This window comes from Zonotrichia leucophrys, chromosome 5 (genome assembly GCF_028769735.1).
Source record: "Zonotrichia leucophrys gambelii isolate GWCS_2022_RI chromosome 5, RI_Zleu_2.0, whole genome shotgun sequence".
NCBI classification, from domain to species: Eukaryota; Metazoa; Chordata; class Aves; order Passeriformes; family Passerellidae; genus Zonotrichia; species Zonotrichia leucophrys.
The window spans coordinates 9,674,306-9,693,992 of record NC_088175.1 but is presented as its reverse complement, the minus strand read 5'-3'; the positions used below and the strand labels follow the sequence as shown (position 1 = coordinate 9,693,992).

The 19,687-nt window shown below is 42.2% G+C and overlaps 1 protein-coding gene across 2 annotated transcripts in view; it reads right to left on the bottom strand.

Annotated features, from left to right (window-relative positions):
* Nucleotides 1-19,687, bottom strand: part of SYNE3 (spectrin repeat containing nuclear envelope family member 3) — a 61,867-nt gene that overhangs the window by 21,260 nt on the left and 20,920 nt on the right. For both annotated transcript variants that reach the window (XM_064714090.1, XM_064714091.1), the window contains exons 2-14: nucleotides 18,757-18,914; nucleotides 15,650-15,822; nucleotides 14,922-15,231; nucleotides 9,939-10,100; nucleotides 8,877-9,221; nucleotides 7,576-7,712; nucleotides 5,542-5,689; nucleotides 4,642-4,824; nucleotides 4,246-4,389; nucleotides 3,166-3,300; nucleotides 2,079-2,240; nucleotides 1,197-1,360; nucleotides 166-292 (exon numbers count right to left, since the gene is read on the bottom strand). In XM_064714090.1, the coding sequence (XP_064570160.1) occupies nucleotides 166-292; nucleotides 1,197-1,360; nucleotides 2,079-2,240; nucleotides 3,166-3,300; nucleotides 4,246-4,389; nucleotides 4,642-4,824; nucleotides 5,542-5,689; nucleotides 7,576-7,712; nucleotides 8,877-9,221; nucleotides 9,939-10,100; nucleotides 14,922-15,231; nucleotides 15,650-15,822; nucleotides 18,757-18,900 (2,334 nt within the window). In that variant the 5' untranslated portion in view covers nucleotides 18,901-18,914. The remainder of the gene's footprint in view (nucleotides 1-165; nucleotides 293-1,196; nucleotides 1,361-2,078; nucleotides 2,241-3,165; nucleotides 3,301-4,245; nucleotides 4,390-4,641; nucleotides 4,825-5,541; nucleotides 5,690-7,575; nucleotides 7,713-8,876; nucleotides 9,222-9,938; nucleotides 10,101-14,921; nucleotides 15,232-15,649; nucleotides 15,823-18,756; nucleotides 18,915-19,687) is intronic.

The following is a 19,687-nucleotide window of genomic DNA, read 5'->3' as shown; positions in this document are numbered from 1 at the left end:
ACAGAACAACAGGAACAAAAAAGCCCTCACTGTTATGTCAGACATTTCCTCTGAAGGCCTGACTGTGAAATCTTAACCTCCAGCTATGTAACCCACATATCAGATGAAGGCAATGAAACTTCTTGTGGAGCTGACATGAGGGAAAACACAGAGTCTCCATCTCACCTGCTTATGGTTGGGATCGACATCAAAAAGGTGGAAAGCAGGTCTAGACACCCATCTGCTGCCCACAAATGCTCTTTTCTTCTTCTTGTCAGCCACTGGTCTACTTAACTGCCACTTTTTGAGGAGGCTTGGAAACACAAAACCAGAGATATCAGTGCAGTGAACATCCACATTTTGACTGGGGCTATGGGAGACAGCTCTGGGGAAACAGCACTGTTGTTGTTATTATTATATCATTATTAATACTAATAACACTATTACTATTGAAGTTATTCCCAACCAGAATGTCTCACAGCTGCACCAGGACTCTAGTTCTGACATTTCTAAGTGTTCTGTTTACTTTTAGTTAGGGGACTAAAAATAATACCTTGGCAATATACATTTCTTTCTGGTTACAGGAGGCAGTACAATCAAGCCTTCCTCAATTTTGTAATTTATTTTTTGTGCCTGACATATTCTGACAGTATGTATGAATACAATCATACATGCAGCACACCATTACATATTAATACAGACTAGCAAATATGAGCAGCATTTCAGCACTACACAGTGGAGGCAAAATAAATTAAGTCTTAATTTCCTAGCTAAAGAGAAGATTTTTAGCTCTGCTTATAGTTCTGCAGGTTTGCAAAAGGCACAAATCCCATTGCAGATACACCCTCCTTGGAGGCATCTCCAAGGAGAACAGGAAGATGAGACAGAACAGCACAGGACACCCAGTCTGTGCCAAATTTCCTCTGCCACAGACTGGCAGAACAAGAGTGAGCCAGGCCACAAGACACTGCCTACTCCAACACGAGGTAAAGGAAGATTTACAGACATTGTGGTTCACAGAGTCTTAAAATAGTTTTCTTAAAAGTAATGATTTTCAGTTTACAGACAATTCAATAAAATCTGATCTTGCTTCTAGCATGATGGTATGGCTGTTCAGTTTCACAGCACAGAGCATAAAGTCTCAAGTGTGTCTGTTCTTACTGCAGTAAAAAGAGGCCTGTGGAAGGGACATAAGGAACACCTACACAAACACTTACCCAGTTGCCATCTCCTTCAGTGATTTCCACGACTCCCTCAGCTGATCCAGCTCTGCCTGGACATGGGCAGCCTCCTCTGGAGAAGAATTCTCCATGACCAGCTGGCCATGAGCTTCTACAAGGTTCAGCTGGATCTCCTTATCTGGAAACTCAGCCAGCAATCTCTGAAATGCAAAGCCCTGAAATTACTCCTAGGTATCCTGGGTAAAGTGGAGGCTATGTCAGACTGAAGGCCATGTTCAGTCCAGGACTATGCTGGTTTTGTTGGCACTAGCTAGAACATATCTAGAGGGAAAAAAATATGCTGTGCATGCTTCCAAAGATCCCCACATAGGTCAAAGGGCTGATGGGAGGACTTTGAGGGTGCAAGATGTCAATGCACTTCCTTCTGTAGCCTTCCCATGAAAGATTTTGGTCTCCCACATGAAGGCAACAGCTGCCAGCTGAAGTATCCTGCTGGAATGAATTTAACATGCAAAGTACTGCTACACAGGAAAAGCTGGCAGCTTTGGAACAGCTCAGTTCAACAAGTAGAAGGCCAGCTCAAATGGCAGAATGTTCAGTATATTGATGAGTACACACAGGCAAAGGCAGGTATTGTTCAGAGAGATCACCCTGACAGGAACAGACCACCTATCCTTGGATAATAATTTATCCATCTCAACACTGCTTACTCATTTTCCCTGCTCTTGTCTGTTACATGGCCCCACATCCCACAGCACAGGGCAAAGCAGAGAGGCAACAGCAGCCAACAGTTATTGCAGGAGAAACACACATCATTCCTCTCCTGAACCAACAAATCCTCACAAGAAACCCCCACTCTTAATGTCTGAACGCTGCAAAGTGAATAATTAACATCTTAATCTAAGATGTTTTTCTCACCTCCAGGTCTTCCAGCCTGCCCTCAGTGTTCTGCTCTCCATCAGCATCCTGGCAGGAGCCAATCCTCTCCCTGGTTACTGAGATCCACTGCTGGAGGTCAGACAGTTTGTCATTATATGCCCAGTGCTTCTGAACGTGGTCTTCACTCTGCTGTATCATCAGCTACAAATGATAAAAATATGTCAGAACCAAAGACAAAACAAAAGCACTTTCTTTACTGGCTCTAACACTATGATGAGCACAGAACCTCATGGGGAAAAAGGAAAAAAGCAGCTATTAATGAGAGACAAAAAACCTATCCTTTTAGCATCAGTGGTGTGGAAAACATCCCCAAGTTCCTGCAGGCCTGAATTCAACCACACGGGGGGGTATTAAGAACTAGAATAGCTCCCTTCCTTCTCAGCTTACATGTCTGGGGTTTTTAGAGTCAATATCAAATACATCTTACACTCCCTGAATCAGAAATTATTGCACAGACTTGTTTGGCAAAAGTTCAGTTCAGTGATAAACGGGATGACTGAAATTGAAACTAGAATTACACAGTGCATGTTCAGGTAACACTTTAACACACACAATTTTATAGTGAACTGCATAGCTAAGGTAACTTCATGAGCTCTTATTCTGAGAATCTCCTGAGATTGCTCTGGAGGTCACTTTATTGGTATGTTTGCAAGCTACAAAATGCCTCAGGACAAAGCAAGTATTTATACAATTGCTGCACTTTTCTCTCATTAACTTCTAGATCACAAAGCCATAAAACCCCCAAACACTTTGGTACAAACCCCCTTCCCTGTAATCTGTGAATGATAATGTGAGTTCTCTTGCTCAGGAATCTCAGGCCCACTCCAGAAACAGTTTATACAGACAAAATCCATGTGAATGGCATCCTATTCCCAAGGGAAAACACATTAATCAGAGAATCCTGGAAGAGTTATCAAAGTCTTAAGAATTCAGTGCTTTCTTTCACTGAAATAAAAGCATCTGTCACTCAAAGCATGTAATGTCATATGTTCAAAGATGTTTTAAAATATTTTTAAATAGAGGCAACTGATAACTCCCCAGGCAACTAAAAACTTCCTTATGTTACCTCCAGTGATCTCTTCAGGGCCTGAGAATCAGATGAGAGTTGGTTCATTTCATGCCTGTGTGTGGTATTTGACTGCACAAGCTTCTCTACCTCCTCCATGTGAATTGCAAGCTCTGCCAAGTCATCTTGGATCATCTGCAGAGGAAAAGACAGATTCCATGTGTGCAGTGTGCTAGGTATGGCATGGACTTTCAAAAACATACACCAAAGGTAGCTTCATTGACAGTGTGAGGAGAAAAAAGCCATAGCAACAACCACTGTCATTAGAGAAAATGAATTGCTTTGATGCCTAGGAGTAAATGTTTCTGAAAAAAATAGCTGGATGCCATTTACATGTTACTGGGAGCTAACAAGGAAGATAAGTTGCTGAGAAGTGGCAAAGGAGCCACAGTATAACCAGCAAAGAACTATGGTAGTAACACCCTGTGGTCACCAAGGATGAAGTGCCACAGTTCAGGTGAGCTGTCACAGCTCACCATGGCAGGCACATCCCCTCTTCCCTCTCCTCCTGCTCCTCTTTCCCCTCTCCCAGTATGTAATCCCACTGTATGCCTTCAACAGGCTCTACTGCATGTTGGACCCTTTGCTGAACCACTTCAAAACCCTAACCAAAAAATTCTCATCTTTTCCCATTAATTTTTTTCCTTATCTTTGACAGCCGAATCAGCTGTGGAGTAAATCCAGCATGGGTCACAGCTAAATGACAAGGTAAAGAGCAGAAAGAGGAGGATACAGAAGGAAAAGGAACAGTGGAAACTCTTTTGAGGAAGAGTTTCCAAACTATCTTGTGTATTTTCACTGCTAGTGGGAAGTGTCAGGACACACTTTCTTTAGCAATTAAAGTAGCCCAAGAAGGTGTATCACCAACAGCTCCAGCTGCTTCTTCCTTCCCTCCAGCTCAGTTTGCCAGTGCTTCATCTGCACTGCTTTAATTTCATTCACTCATGCTATAAACTGGACCAAATGAAATTATCTAACAATCGAGGGGAAAGGTACTGAATTCTCAATGCTAGGAAAATATGAACAAATAGGAACCACAGTTAGCTGAGGATAACATGGCCAAACAATACTGTAATGTACCTGGAGTCTCTGGAGTTGTGTCTTTTTACCCAAGAGGTCAGGCCGTGGTTCCTTCTCCAGATCTAATTTGGCTTTGATGGCAGATAATTTCTTCTGCAATGGTGCAAAACCAGCATCAAAGTTCTTATGTTGCAACATCAAATTCTAGATGGAGAAATCAGAAAACAGGTCCAGCATTTAACATATATGCCTTGGCATTGTGTTTTGTCAATATCTGCTTCATATTCAGGACAAACACTGAGCTATACTATGCAACAGACCACAAATTTATTTGAATATTTGATCAACCTAGGAAAAGGGATTAGTACTAAATTTATATGTATAAAACTGGCATAGTCAAGATTTCATCTTTGTCTTTATCACATGCAAAGACAGTATATGGGTTTTGTAGTTCACCTGGAGTTTGCTCTTGCTTTGCAGCAGACTTTTGTGTAGAATTTCTCTCTCCTTTGAAGCTTCAGCTACTTCTTGAAGCAAAGACTCTGCTTTTTCCTCACCAAGGACATTGTTTAGCAGATCTTTCTTTACCTGTAATGTCATCAACTTTTCTTTGAACTGGGAGCTTTCAGCTAGAGCAGCCTGAAGGAGAAAAGTTCTTCCAGTGAGATCATACAAAAAAAAAATCATATAACCATATTATTCTCACACAAGTCACACAACCAAAGCAGTACAACAAAGCCAGGTAAAAACAGCATGCTGGGCCAACAAGGGGTAACAGAAGGTACCTGGACAGTGCCCAGTTAAAGGAAAAATCTTCCTGATAATGTTAGAGGCACCAGGGCTGCATCCATTTTGTGAACAGAAAGAGAAGTAAGCTGTACTATGGAAAGAGTTGTCTGTGCAGAGGAGAGGCCTAAACAACCAACAGAAAGGACAGCCTGAATGCTCATCCTGAGGATAAATTCCATCCCTGTTCACAGACACATTTATTCTGCAGATCACAGGGATGACAAAGTAACAAACACACCTTGCTGGGAACATGCTCTAATCGTGCATTTTAATCCCACATCTATATCACCACATAATTCTTTAACAGAGTCCACAAACTTCCCATCCAGGGAGATCTGGGCTAATGCTAAACAATATTATCATCATTGTTAAAGATATCTAGCACTTTCTGCAGCCTGCTCAACTGACACTCCAGTCAACCAAATGGAAGGCACAAAATAAGGCAATGTGCTACAGCTGGAGCCAAGCAAAGAGCTCCATCCCTTCTGGGGGGTTTCCTGCCACACTGGCAGCACCTTCCAGACTTGGTCAAACCCACATTTCTGAACTTAGCAACAGCTTTGCTACCTCAATGTGAGCCAGCTCTGGCTCTGGAGTCTCCAGCAGCATCTGGACCGATGGCTTCCACTGCTCAAAACTTTGCAGGGGATGTTGGATGAGTCTCCACAGCTGGGCTTCTGTGTCAGTGCTCATTTTAGAAGTCTTGCTTCTAACACTGTAGGAATAAAGTGACAACCAAGAGAAGGATTATGAAGAAATCCAAGCCCAAACATTCTATTCTTCAAGGCATGAATTAACACAATACTGGGGTGTAAACCATACACAACACAAAAGCCTCAATCTGTTTTACTGCCTGAGCCTGCTGTGGCATACCAACAGCTGCTCTGTCAGTCAGAGACATCTGACAAAACTTTATTTAGATGTCTCAGAACACATTTGTCTTCTGTGCAACTGTGTATCAGGAGCTACTTTGCGTTTCTAGTAGCCAGCAGTCTTCCCTTGTATGTGAACTTTGTTAGCTGCTGTCACCAGTGTGATTTAACAAATCATACTATCCAAGCAGTCTCACTGACTCATGGGAGGAACAAGTCAAGAGTGTCTAGGATGTAACTACAGTTACCTGGAAAAAACAAGTGTTTTTTCTTAAAAAAATTACATTAAAAAGTCTTTGATAACCTTATGTGAACACAAAAAGTGAAAAATACATTTTTATGAATTTATGTATTCAGATAGAATTATTTTATATTTTGCGGAACTACTTGAGTTTATATTAGTACACAGATGCGATTCTGATAAAAAAGTATTTGTATTTATGTATATGTATCTACATGCATACACAGCTCTATTATTGAGGGAAAAAAATTAAATCAGCAAACCTTCAATGAATATCCAGGCTTCTCTTAAAAAGAGCACAGCCCAAACACAGCCAAGTGACAAGGCCCAGCAGTGACACACCCCATGCAGCTGCCTCCTGTTTTTCTCAGCCTGCCTGACATGGCAAAATGCAGCCCAAACTTTATGTTCACAGGGGAACAGTATCTTGCAGACTCACAAGAGAAGCAGGTGAGAGCAATGCCAAGCAGGATCAATACTGCCTTTCCACAAACACAGAAATCTTACCTGTGTCACTGGGCCGTGACAGGGCTGAACAAAGGCAAGTTTGCAGAGGCCAAAAGCTCCGCAAATAGAAAGTTCTGACTTACATGTCCTCTGCCATTTGCTCTGCTGCCCCTGCCAGGCTCAGTGGGAAGCTGCCAGATTTCCCAAAGAAGCCTTGGAGAGAAGCTGGCAAAGAAGCAGCTGCCATTTTCTACTCAGAGAAGTCCCTGCCTCCTTTGCTCCTCTTTCAGCTTTGTTTACTTGCTAGTTTTTAAACTGCAATCCTTTCCCACAATGACCTGTAACCCTTCCAGCAGGACAGCATACTGTGCACAGAGGGAAATAAGCTGGGATACAGGAAGAGAACTGACCTTCTTTTTTCCCTTAAAAAAATGATCCTTTCTTCTAGTTTGCAAAATTTTGCTGCAGCTTCTTTACTTCCTGATTCCAGGCAGCCTGGAAACGGAAACACTGAAGTCTGGGAGAGGCTAAACTTTCAGAGTTTCCAACCCAAGGCAAGTTGAAAACAGGAACATGCATATGAGCTGCCAGGAGAAGGGGAATAAGCTCTGCCAAATAATTGCTAAGGCTGGTGAGTCACTGCAACAAACTCAACAAGGGAGGGCCATAATTCTTCTGAACCGTTTACTACCACAGCTCCTGTCCTGATTTTCTAGTTGCTGGCATGAAAGGCAAGCAAAATACATAAATTATTATTATAAAATGCTAATTAGATCAAATTAGCTGCCAGCAATCTAATTTTCTTCAAACCATACACAACATTAATGATGTAAGAGCATTGCTTGAAAATGACCAGGAGCCTGCGGCTCCCTGCAAATGGCTAAAATTACAGCTTGACTGAAACAGGGAGGCGAATGTAATTATCAAAAGCTTTTTTTTTTCTAGCCATCACCTACAATTGGATGGCATATCACTTTTTTCTTAGGCCCCTGACAATCCCTGAGAGAAGATTCCCCCCACCATAATCAGACTTCCCAGTACCTTTGATACTGCTGTATTGCAGAGACAACACTCTCAGCGTGTGGCTGCACATCTTGGGAAAACCGTAGCAGTTCCTTAAGCTGAGCCTTCAGCCTCTCAATCTTTGACTCTTCTGCAGCCAGAGCTGCTCTTGTTGCCTTAATTATAAAAATAATGAATAGATCACACCTTATGTAGTATCTGCCATATGAAATAAGAAGTAAGGCTCTGTCTCAGGGTATGCAAAAATCCCCTTCCAGTGTTTTTTTCCTGGTTATAAGGAATACGGTCTTTGCTAAGACAGAAAACATTCTCAGCAACAGTTTTATTCCAGCAGGATCTCTCTCCTCCCCTCACACTGCCCAGCCTCTGCATCTGATCTGCAGGGTTCACTACTTGAACAGAGTGAATCCCAAACAGGCCTGGTTTCAGTTCACTGATTGCAGTATATAACATGAGCTGCATTTCTGGAGCAGTCTTAAAAGCATCTGTTTGCCGGAACACATCTTTCTCAGGGACTCACATATAGAGAATGTTAATTCTGGGGTGACTCAGGGAAACAAAAACAACTAAAACCCATGGAAATGTAGCTGGATTGAACCAGTCTAAATTTTTCTGATCCTTGTTGCATATATTTTTCCCAGTTAGTCCTGCACAGCTCTAGACATACAAACAGCAGTGAAAGGCATTTTGAGAACAGATAATAAATACAAAACCAGCCCTTGAGAGAAAACGAGTAGTAAAAATTCTTATCTACTTAATGTGTGATGATTTTTTTGCACTCATTTTTGCAGCAGATTGGTTTTGGGGTAAATACTGGATTGTTACAATCTTGGGACTTCTTAGAAATGATGATGTGTCTGCTAGTAAAGGAAGAGAGGTACTTATCTTACAGAGGTGATGGATATGACATAGCAATGGTCTTACCAAATATCTCAAAAATGTGTACTGGTATCTGTGAATGCACTTGTGTCTGTGTATATATATACATTCAGTGAGACATTAATTTCCTGCTTCTTTTTAAGTGGAGCAAATTGTGTTGCTTGCTCTGTATTGTGCTCTTTTTGCATATGATCCCTTTGAACTCTAGGCACAAACTGCATGCAGCACATCCTCCAAGCCTGCTCCTCCTGTGCAGTGTAAGATGAAGGCTGGGGCTGTTGATTCCATTGTTGGCAGTCACATTTTCCTCAGTTGTTTCACACACATTCATACTCCTTCCTTATCATCTCTAACCAATGGGACAGGCATCTGTTGGATGTGACTATGCATGTTCAGTCTCTGGTTGCACTTGATCCTCCACACAAAGGATAACAACTTACATTGCATTTTTTCCACAGAGTTACAAACTCATCTTCAGTCTTTTCCCCTTCCCCAGGGTCCAGGTCATTTTCTAGTCTCTGTAGATCTTTCCTCAGCTGCTGGATGTCTGCTTCCAATTGTCTGGCTTGGGACTCATAGGCACTTTCAGACTGTTGGATCTTGAGCAATCTCTCCTCCTCCTCACTACTCAGCACTTTCAACTTCTCCAAGGCTTTTCTGAGCTCTTCAAGTTCATCCTTCAGTCTTGCAGATCCAAGTGGAGAGGTATTTTGAATTACCTCTGCACACTGATTTTCAAGGCGCTTCCATTTCTTTCCACCACTCCTAATGTCTTTGGCAATTTCCTGCAAAAAGAAGTAAAGATTATCTGCAGGAATGGGAAGCTGGGGAAAAAGCTGAAATCAGTAGGAAAAAAGACCACCCCTCCTCGTTGTACATATTTTGGTTTTCACTTATTATTTCCAAATATGTCTCTTTTCAAGTGACCTGAAGCCAGGGTTAGTCATCTGACTGCCTTCTGAGTAATACTAATTGTCATTGCTTCTGAAAATATTGGTTTTCATTAATGCTTATAACTTGAGATCCCTGACAAAAGGAACAGGAGCTGCAGGCACTAGACATATATTAATAGTTGGATCTCAGAGATTTTAAGCTAAACATTAAAAGCATTAGCACCAAAATAAAGGCTATTGTTCTCAAAACTGGTATTTTCATCACCAGCTCTAAACTCTCAAAAACTGTGAACCTTCAGGGTCTAATTGGATCATGTTTACCAAATCTGTTTTATTTAAACAAGATTCTCAAACAATCACATAACCGTTGGAGCTCAGGCTTTAAGAAAAACAAACCAGACCAGTTTGTGACTCATACTGGAAGAACCATACACACAAACAGTTTCAGGACCTCATACAACTCATCTGCCCTAGCCTATGCTAAAATCACCATCTATTTTGTATGTGTAATTCTTTTCTCAAGAACACCCTTGTATGGTTTGAGCAACACATAGGGCCATGAAAAACACACAATACTAGCTCCTTGTTGGAGCTATATTGTTCAAGGACCTTCAGTGCCTTTAGCTTGTCCTCTGCTGAAGTCTTGGTTGCTCCTCCAATGCAGCAGTTTAATTTCTCTGTGACACCATTCAGCCACGACTGAAACTGGTTGACACTGGCGCTGTACTGCTCGTGTTCCTTGGTTATCGTTTCAAGCAGTTTCACTCTGTTCTGTAACAAGAGACATCAGAAGTGGTGAGAACTGTGCTTATCTGGCTCTTTTTCCTTTACATTGTAACCCAGAATTTATAAACAAGACTCCCTTTTCACAAGCCCTGATAACACTTGGCCTCCACAGGAATTCAAAGTTTACCTCGAGAAACAGAACACAAAAGTACACAAAGGCTTGCTCCTGTCTGGATTTTGCTGCAGGCTCACAATGTCTAAGTCTCCAAGAACAGAAATTGCAAGGCCCTGCCAGCTGAATTTCTGGCTTTCCAAAACTTCCTATTCTCTCATTAGAAAAATAAAAGAGACAGAAGTTTGTTTCTGGTTTTCCCTTTGAGAGACAAGCAGTTACATTCCTCTTGTGGGTTAAAAATAAAGATGAGCACATCTTATCTCTCAAAATGAAAATAAAAGAATGCAGTAGAGGCATGAAAATTGTTTTAAATAGTTTTCATTATTTAAACAGACTGCATTGAAAATTACCATCACCTTCAATTGTGTGGTCCAGGCACTTTTGTACTTACTTAGCAGGTCACAAACTATTCTGTAGTGCTATCACAGACTCTGGAAGCAAATTCAAGCCAATGGAAAGCAGGCTTCATTTTTCAAGTTACTACCTGTGCACGCTATAACTAACAATCCCTGAATTTACAGGGGCCTGCACATCATGAGCTGATCCAGTCTGGCACTCCTCACAAGTCAGAGCCACTTTTGCTCAGACGGGCCTTGTTTGCCAGCCCAAGTTCAGGCCTTTTTGATTTTGATACAAACACTTGCTCTGTTGTTTCCCTAAGTATTATCTTCTGCAAAACGAGACTGATTTTTTCTTGCCCTTCTCCAGTTGGCATGGAGAGCAACTGAGGTACACTGTGGTTACATTAGATTTAAAAAAAAAAATCCCTCCTTGTGCAATCCTTTTAGAGCTTGCAGCAAGCTTGAAAGCACCCTTTGCTCTCACAGACAACAGGCCAATTTCCATTTTGTGTAATACAGGACACAGCACTGGCCTCTGAGCAGCTGCCCTCCAGGGCAAGCAGAGTGACAGCTGCAATGGTGGGTAGAGCTGAAAAACCCCCTTTGCATTTCCCTTGTCCCTGTGAGGCTCTGGACAGGTCCCCACACCTGCCCAGCTGCCTGAGGTGGCAGTGAGCCATGTCCATTCTGCCAGCCTGCTCTCCAGCCAGGCCAGCAGGATCCCCCATGTGCTGGGGGTGGCACAGGGGTGGCAGATCCTCTGGGACTCTGCCCTTCACCCTTGGGACAGGGCATGCCCATGGTGCACTACAAAGCCACCACCCTGCAAGTGGAACACCATCAGCCTGTTTTTCACACTGCCACTTCAGGCCCTGCTGACTTTTGCAAATCCTGAGTGACTCCCCTCCAGTTAGCTGACCTGCTGTGGGACAAAAGAGGGACAGCTAAGGGACACTTGTTTCCCATGGAGGATGAAATGCTGCCCATTTATTAGAGCATGATCTTTAGTAGCACCAGCCATACACAGGTTTGGATGAAACCAAAGGGTAGAATTATGACTGCAGACCTCTGTGTCCAGCAGAACACCCTACTTGCTAAATCCCCATGTGTCAATTCTCAAATCTGCAGAGGCTAAACAGTTCATGCTTCAACCTCAAGTCAAGGATCTGAAGAAGACAACCTTATAGCAGTGTAAAAGAGCCACACATCAAAGTGACCCAATCCAGGCTAAGCTTAGTGACTCCAGGGAATTAGATTATTTTACTGGCAGAAGCTCCAAAGGGCATAAATCAGAATAACAAATTAAGCTCAAAAATCTTAGGCTGATATACAGGGGGTTCAAAGGAAGTCAAAACAACCTACCCTTGGCCAGCTAAAATAAAGGAATAAGCAGTTTGGGTTGGTCTGTGAGGTCAAGAAATAGATGCCATAGATCTGGACAAACTGTGCCAGTTGTCAGACAAAAGGCTTACAAAGAGTTGGCTGAACCCTCCCCTCACAAGAGGTTAAGCAGGAAAACTTTCCAATGATGAAAAATAAGGTATCACCTGCCCCTGTTAGGTTAGCAGCTTGGGGAGCAGCACAGTGTGAAATTCAACATCCACATTGACTAGGCTGAAGTGAGGAGACATGGCCAGCCCTGGGTACTCAAGGAAGGTGGGCAGAGGCTTAGGAAGCCCCCTCCCCTAAGCTCCCTTCACAGTCAGGGAAGGCAAATAAGTCTCCTCTGGAAGGCAATCTAGAGCACATAGAGGAAGCTCCTACTTTAAATCCCTCTGCAGTGTCTCAAGGAGAGTACAGAAAGCTCCTGTAGCCCTTCCTGGTGCTTTTGGTCTTACACTTAGGGTACCTTTGCAAACTACTGTAAGTATCTAGGTTTCAGCTAACAGAGACAACATGGACAGAAATTAATCTGATGTGCTCAGAAGTATTTAATGTATTTCCTAAATATCAACTTCCCACATATCATAACTTTTCTTACCATCTTCAATCATCATTTATGCTGAAACATACAACCATTTACCTCTGCATATTTTTAATTTACTGGGCAAGGGAAAGCACGTAGGAAATGGCTGCCACATCTAAAAATATTCCCATTGATGTAATTAAAAGAGATGCTTTTAAAATTTGGGAATGTTAAAGACACATGTTAGCACTAAGAAAAAAAAATTACCTCCCACCATTTGCTCATACCAAAGAAGCAATATCACAGGCAAACCATTTAAGAAACACTGTCCAAGAGCCTGCCTTCTGATAGAGCTGGACAACTGCACAGGGTCTAAAAATGCCCTTCAAGCACCAGAGTAATCTACAAACACCAGCGAGCCTCCTGTGCTCAGGCATTCAGCTGGCATCTGCAAGTCACTTTTAGTCTGGCTCTCATCATGTGAGGGGCCCGAGCAATCCCCTTACAACTCCTGTGTCTCTTCCATTCATTCATGCCTCCTGCCCACTGGAAGAGGTGGCAGGATTCCCTAACAAGTGTTATACTTTCCAACACAATTCCCAAGGTGCCTGTCACCTTGGCATTAGATAATAAACTCCTCATTTACTACAGTTGTGAAATCCAAGGCTTTCCAACTCCCTTCTTTGTTCCATACCTCCTGAAAAAGGGATTTCTTAGCTGGATTCTCTCACTCCATCCTTCTATGAAATGTGGTATTTATAACCAATGCCAAAGAAAAGCTTTTTCTAGTGTCTCAGTTGGCTGGAAACATAAAGACATATTTTGTCCAACTAGTATGAGCCACTTCCTGATCTCATTTACACCAGCACATATCCAAGTCAGTTAGAGAAATCACACCATGTAAAATCAGTCTCACAGAGGTCACATCCTGGCTTTGAGTATTCAAATTACTTGTCTAAAAGAACAGCTTTATTAAAATAACTAATGACTGTCTCCGGCTTCAAAACCAAAGAGAATTTTGGTGAAGAGGGAGTGAATGATAATTTTAAATGGCAATCTAGACAGACAACACCTGAATTTCCAGGAACCTTCTTGGATGTATATCCAGATGCCTTGTAATCAAGGGATCTACCTTTAAGAATAAATAACAATGTTGAGGCCCAAGTCTGCTGGTGGCTTCTCTGTGGCAGCTGCAGCTACAGAATTTCCAAACATGCTCTACATTTTGGAGGGACATTAGCAGTAGTTGTATATACATGGCTAGAAAAGTACCTGTACTACATGCTCACAAAAGATGCCAACTAAGGGGTTTTTTTGTCACTTTGGAGGCTTGGGGATTTTACTTCAAAAGAGAAAATGTATCTGTGGGGCAAGCAGTGAAATGGAATGTTGTTGTTCCTCCAGTGTGATCCGAAAGCACATCCATCACTGTCAGGCTCCAGTTCTGGATTGGTGTGTAGGTGTGGGAATTAATAGAAGGCAGCATTATAACAGAGGCAGACAGCAGAACCAGTGTGATGAAAATTATTTGCACCAGGTAATTCCAGCCTATGAAATTCTGGTAGTCACTATGAGTAAAAACTAGGTTTTAATTTCTATGTTTGCTATAGATGTATCTATATATATATATATTTATAAAATATCCCTTTAAGTATTTCTTACAATCAAAATTTATTTGATTGTAAGAAATTGAATTCTTCTGCCTATTCACAGATGTCTGCCCCTTAGCCATACCACATGGTCCAATCCTGTCTTTATTTGAATTTCAGAAGTGAAAAGTACAAGCATTTTCTGAAATCTCTACGCAAAAACAGGTGAAAGGAAATCCCTGGTATTAAAAGATGAAGCAGAATGCCTTACACCAGCCTATCCAACAACTACTCAAGCTGGAAGATCAGTATTGGACAAGAATTAGTATCTGTGTGCATGAAAATCTTTCAGATAGTGGCCACTGAGCAAAGCGTTAGGCCAGAGCTGACTCCCACCTCTGTGTTTCCCAGTTCTGCAGGCAGGAGGGCAGCTCTGGGTCTCAACTACCCCTACTTCCTCCAGCAAGGCTGTGTCCATGTAATATTCCCTGGCTCCTGGCATGGGTACTCTGCATCTGGTTATACATGAACCACTAATGTGCTGAAAGATGAGGAACAATTCAAACTTTATACAGAGATGACCTAAAGCAATATTCACTAGGTCACAGCAAGCAGCCTGCAGCAACACACTATAAAGCACCATGTAAGAGCATCCCAATTAACATCACCCCAGGACAACAGCTCATCTTGGGACTGGACAATTGTTTCAAACAGTCCATTGACTGAAAGCACAGGGGTCCTCAGCTCTGCTTCCTTTTGCAGCCCTACCAGGTAAGCCCCATCACTCAAGGGCAAGTAGCAAACAACACCATAGATGGGAGGAATTTGAACCCCTCCCACTCTCTATAAGTGTACCTGAGCTTCTTGCCTGATTCCTTCATATTCCACTCTCATTTTCTTCTGAGCATCCTCATCCACGCTGGGGTCACCTATCCTGCTGAACAACGAAGCAGCTTCCTCCAGCAGCCTTTCCAGCAGGACTGACTGATTTAGGACATCATTCTGCAAAACCTGAGCGTGGCTCAGCTGCCACTGCTTCTCCTTTAAGCCAAGCTGCAACTCAATGTCAGGCTCCAAGGTGACCCTCATGTTGTGAATCCATGTGTAAAACTCATTCTGGGCTTTCAGGTACTCGCTCCAGTGCAGCCAGACCCACTCAATGCGGCTGTTGGGGAGGGAAGAGAGAGGAGTTAGATGAAATGATGATGGGAGAGTGGAGACCAACAATTCCAAAAGGCCTTCAAAGCAGTGTACAAGGTTCTCAGCAGTTTTAACTTGCTCTGACTTCTCAGGGTTTAGATTCACTTCCCAGGTCCTCTCTGCTTTGGGGAGGAAATATTCTGTACAAGGTCCTGTCCAAAGTCATCATTGCAGACCATGGGGTGGGTGAGCCAGGTTGTGAAGGCAGAGCACTGAGGTCTCACTGATCCTTTCTCTGCACACAGTCACCAAAATGCTTATGGGACTGGAATTAGCAGAGAATTGCTATCTACAATCCAGGGAGCAGAGAGAGGCAGGAAGCACTTTATGAAAGCGCTGGAGGAAACAGCTGCCTCAACACAGCCAAGACGTGTTTGCCTTACCTGTGACAATGAGTGATGTATATGGCTGTCTCTTCCCACAGGGCTTTAATGTCTTTCAGTTTAGAGAGCACCTCACGCTTCTTCTCCTCACTGATGCTGCGAAGAGCAGCATCCGCCTTCACAAGAATCAAGTCCATTTTCAAGCTGCCTTCTGGTTCCAGGGCACGTATTTTCTGTGAGAAAAACAAATGATACTGAAAGCATGGAAAGAAAACAAGGATAATTAATGAAATGTTAACTTTGTTTTTCCCAGGAATCATGAACTCATAGAATCATTTAGGTTGGAAAAGACCCTCACAATCACCAAGTCCAGTTGTTAACACCACACTACCATGGGATGGAAACGTTTCTCTACAGCACAGACAATTAACCCTTCCCACCTAACTCCCTGCTGCAGTTTCTCCTGAAAGGAAAAGAATGTTTATTCTTAAACATCCTAAAGGACTAAATTTATTGAATACCACACAGCAGTTGAAAACCTTTTAAGTTAGCTACAAAACCAGACCATCCTCTATGAAATGCCTGTGGCTGTTTCCATTGCTGTTATAAGGTTACAGCACAGGCCAGCTGCTCTTCCCCACCTGCCAAAGCACAAAGAGGCAACCTCCACAGGCTACACTGCAACCTCTCCATCTTAAGCTATGCTATAAGAAATCATCAAGCATATTAAAAAGGCTTCCTCGTGCAAATAAAAGTTGGCTAAAAAAGCAGCCAAGAGAAATTAACCAGTGGAATTTTCTGCCTGCTACCAAACTTTGCTTCAACCCTAAAATGCTAATTTATGAATTGGTGAAAATGTGTATCTTACACAAATAGGAATGCCAGGAACTGAAAGTGGAGTCATCGAATTTTAAGTATCCAGAGATGGAAAAATCAGCACAAGTTCTGTACAATTTAACAGATTAATTATCCCCCAATTCAGATGTCAGCTTTCAACATTACTTTATCCAAACTTCTGATACTATCAAAATAGCTTTTCTTGCTGCTCTTCCATAAACTCCTGGCAAACTTCAGACTTTCCAGTTTGAAGAAAAAGGCTTTTACAATGAAAACACCAAGATTCCCAAAATCAGCCATTACTTTTGGTAAAAATTAGGCCTTTGGGATTTGATCATGTCAGTTATTGCAAAGGTGAGACAAGTAGAAGGGCTTTGGATCTCCAGTCCCACATTCTGGAAAAGCAAAGCCTGTTCTTTTGACATGTAGGCAGCACACCTGCCTGTGATGTATCAACAGTTGTTTGCAGAAATTATTTACTAAGAAAGGTGTGATTAATAGAATCCAGGGAAGCAGGACACAGGGCAGAGAAAAGCAAGAAAATACAAGCCACAGCTATCATTTAACAGGTGAAGTGTAAGAGTAAAGCTGTATTCTAAGCCTGTATTCTTCCAGCAATTAGAAGCAAACAACAGCTGGAGAGAAAGCAGCTGCTGTACAGTCATTTTTCTTTTTCAAATCTGTTTTTTACATGACTTCTCTCATTGGCTGACATTTTCATTAACAAATTAAAAGAAAATAAACCACAGGAAGGAAGCATGAAAAAAACCTGGCAAGCCAGGTGCAAAAAAAGAACTGAAAACCAAACAGTGGATTTGAACACAGCCAATAGGTGAAGCAGTGAGCACATCATGAGGACATCTGAGCAGGAGACAGAAGCCAGGCCCAGAAAGGAGGCAGGATGAAGGAGCAGGACAGGGTTAAGGTACACACAGGAAGAAAGAACTTGTCAATCTTTAGAATGATGAACCTCCAAAGCGTGAGTTGAAAGAATTTCTTAATATGACTTTTTGCATGTTACAGACCTCCTGTAAAGCCCACAGAAGTAAACAGGCTTCAACAGTTCAGGCCATATCACATTACCACAAATCTCTAGACCCTATTACTTGTTATCTCTGCCATGAATGTCCCCTCTTTGCCAATCTACCACTCTTCTACTCGAGTTCCTGTGTCTCTTGTGTGTTTCTTGAGACTGTACACATTATAGCTTTCCAGACAAAAGAAAAGGGTGAAAACAATTTAAGGTCAGAAAAATAAAACTATAGACCAAGATAAAATGCTTCAGATTTTTATGACTGACATGCAAGTCTAGCCACCATCCATCACTCCATGAACAGTCTCTGTATTATGCCACAGGCAAGATCCAGCCTCCAATAAACCACAGTTAAGAAAAAGGCTGAAGACATCACTCTAAACTACCTCATCATCCTACCCTCATGTAAGCCTGCAACATTTTTTGTCAAACTTCAGAAGAGGCAGACCAAATATAAGTAGACACACAAAAGGAGAGACTTTGGGGTAAGTAACAATGGGAAATATCTTGCCATCTAAATTAAAGAACAGATTACTTGGAATTACAGGTAATAAAAGTATAAAAATAGTTTAAATGTTAGTCATAGAAAGATCATCACTCCCTCCAATGGTACAAATGGGACAAACAGGAGTGTTTCCTTCTCTGAGATTACAAGACCTAGATAACATCTAATGAAACTGAAGTTAATGAATGTGAAATCATTGTAAGAGAGCAGGCACAATCTGCAACAGGATCTCACTGAGAAGAGTTATAAAACAGATTAAGTAAAACCAGGAAAAAAAAAAAGAGAACTTTTACCTTTTCATTGAACAGATCATAAAGGGGATCTGTAAACCCTGTTATCATCAGGGTTATGGAAAAGGACAAAGGAATTACTCTAAAATAGCCCTTTACCAGGATACTGCAATCTTTTTCTATCAGCGCCAGAGTCCTGGAGGGGGTGGAACACTAACATGATCTGATTCTTTTATACTATATGCTGGTTGTCTGCAAATTGCTATGGTAATTGCAAGCAGCAACCAAATTGTTCCAGGCTTGAGGAGAGTGTAAACATTTGAACCTGCCAAACCTGCTGCTAGTGTTCCAAATCAATCTGAAAAGCTTGGAAGCCAGTGATAGAAAATTGCCATCCTCTTTTTCTACATCTGTAAACAATTTGCAAATAAAAAATTTAAAAGAATACTGATGTGAACCCATCCACACAGGCCCAATGCTCCAACAAGCAGGGGCAGTGACAATATCCTGATGGAAAACTCCTGAGTGAGAGCCACCTCTGAATCCCATTGCCTCCCCTTACCTCAGTCTCTCTCAGTCTGGCTTCCAGGGCAGATCGAGGTCCTTTGGTGTTGTCATTGATCCTCAGTCTCTCTTGGATGGCCTTCATCCAAGCTTCTGCATTCTCCACACTGCTGTCAAATTCATCCTGGAGCTGCTGAGTCATCGCATTTGAGGAAGCTGAAAGGACAGGAAACAGGGAGATAAGCAGGTTTTGGGTAAGACCTGAGCAGGAATGAAAGGTAATCCAAAGGAAAAAGGGAGAAAAGCTAACGATGTTGTGGCTTTCCTTTTTGAACAGCAATACCAAAAGCTGCAGCAGGATCGCCGTTCAGTTGAGCACAGAGAACATATCCACACTGCTGCTTTCCCAAATGAAAATACACCAGGAAACAAAAAGAAGGTGGAGAAGTGTGGGAGGATCCTTTACAGTAAACAGACTTAATTCAAAGCTTTTAAATGAGATTAATTTGGTGTTTGTGTGTATTCCAGATTAGCTGCACCAAACACAAACACCTTATTTTTCCTTCCAGAGCCATGTCAGTGTAAAACTCTCCCAATGCCCTTCCAGGCTCATGTACTGAGCACCTGACACCACAGTAATGAAGTACTTTGGCACATGCTTAACTTAGAGGTGTATAAACTGCTGTTGTAGAGGTGTAAAGCTGCTGAGAACAGGATCAGATGCTTAGACTCTCAGTTAACTTCTTGTGCTGAGACCATTCAGGCTTACCTGAATGCACATGCAGTGAGTCTGGGATACGCAGGCAATGGGAACTGGCCAGCAACATCCAAGACAAACCACAAACATGCCTTCACAGGGGATTATCAGCCCTGGTGGACGTCCTCTTTTGCCATCTCTTTTACTCCATACCAGGCTCCAAGCTTTTCATTTTGCTCTCCCTCTCTCCTGTTGCCCATTCCCAATCAGCAGAAATGTGTGATGCTTGGTT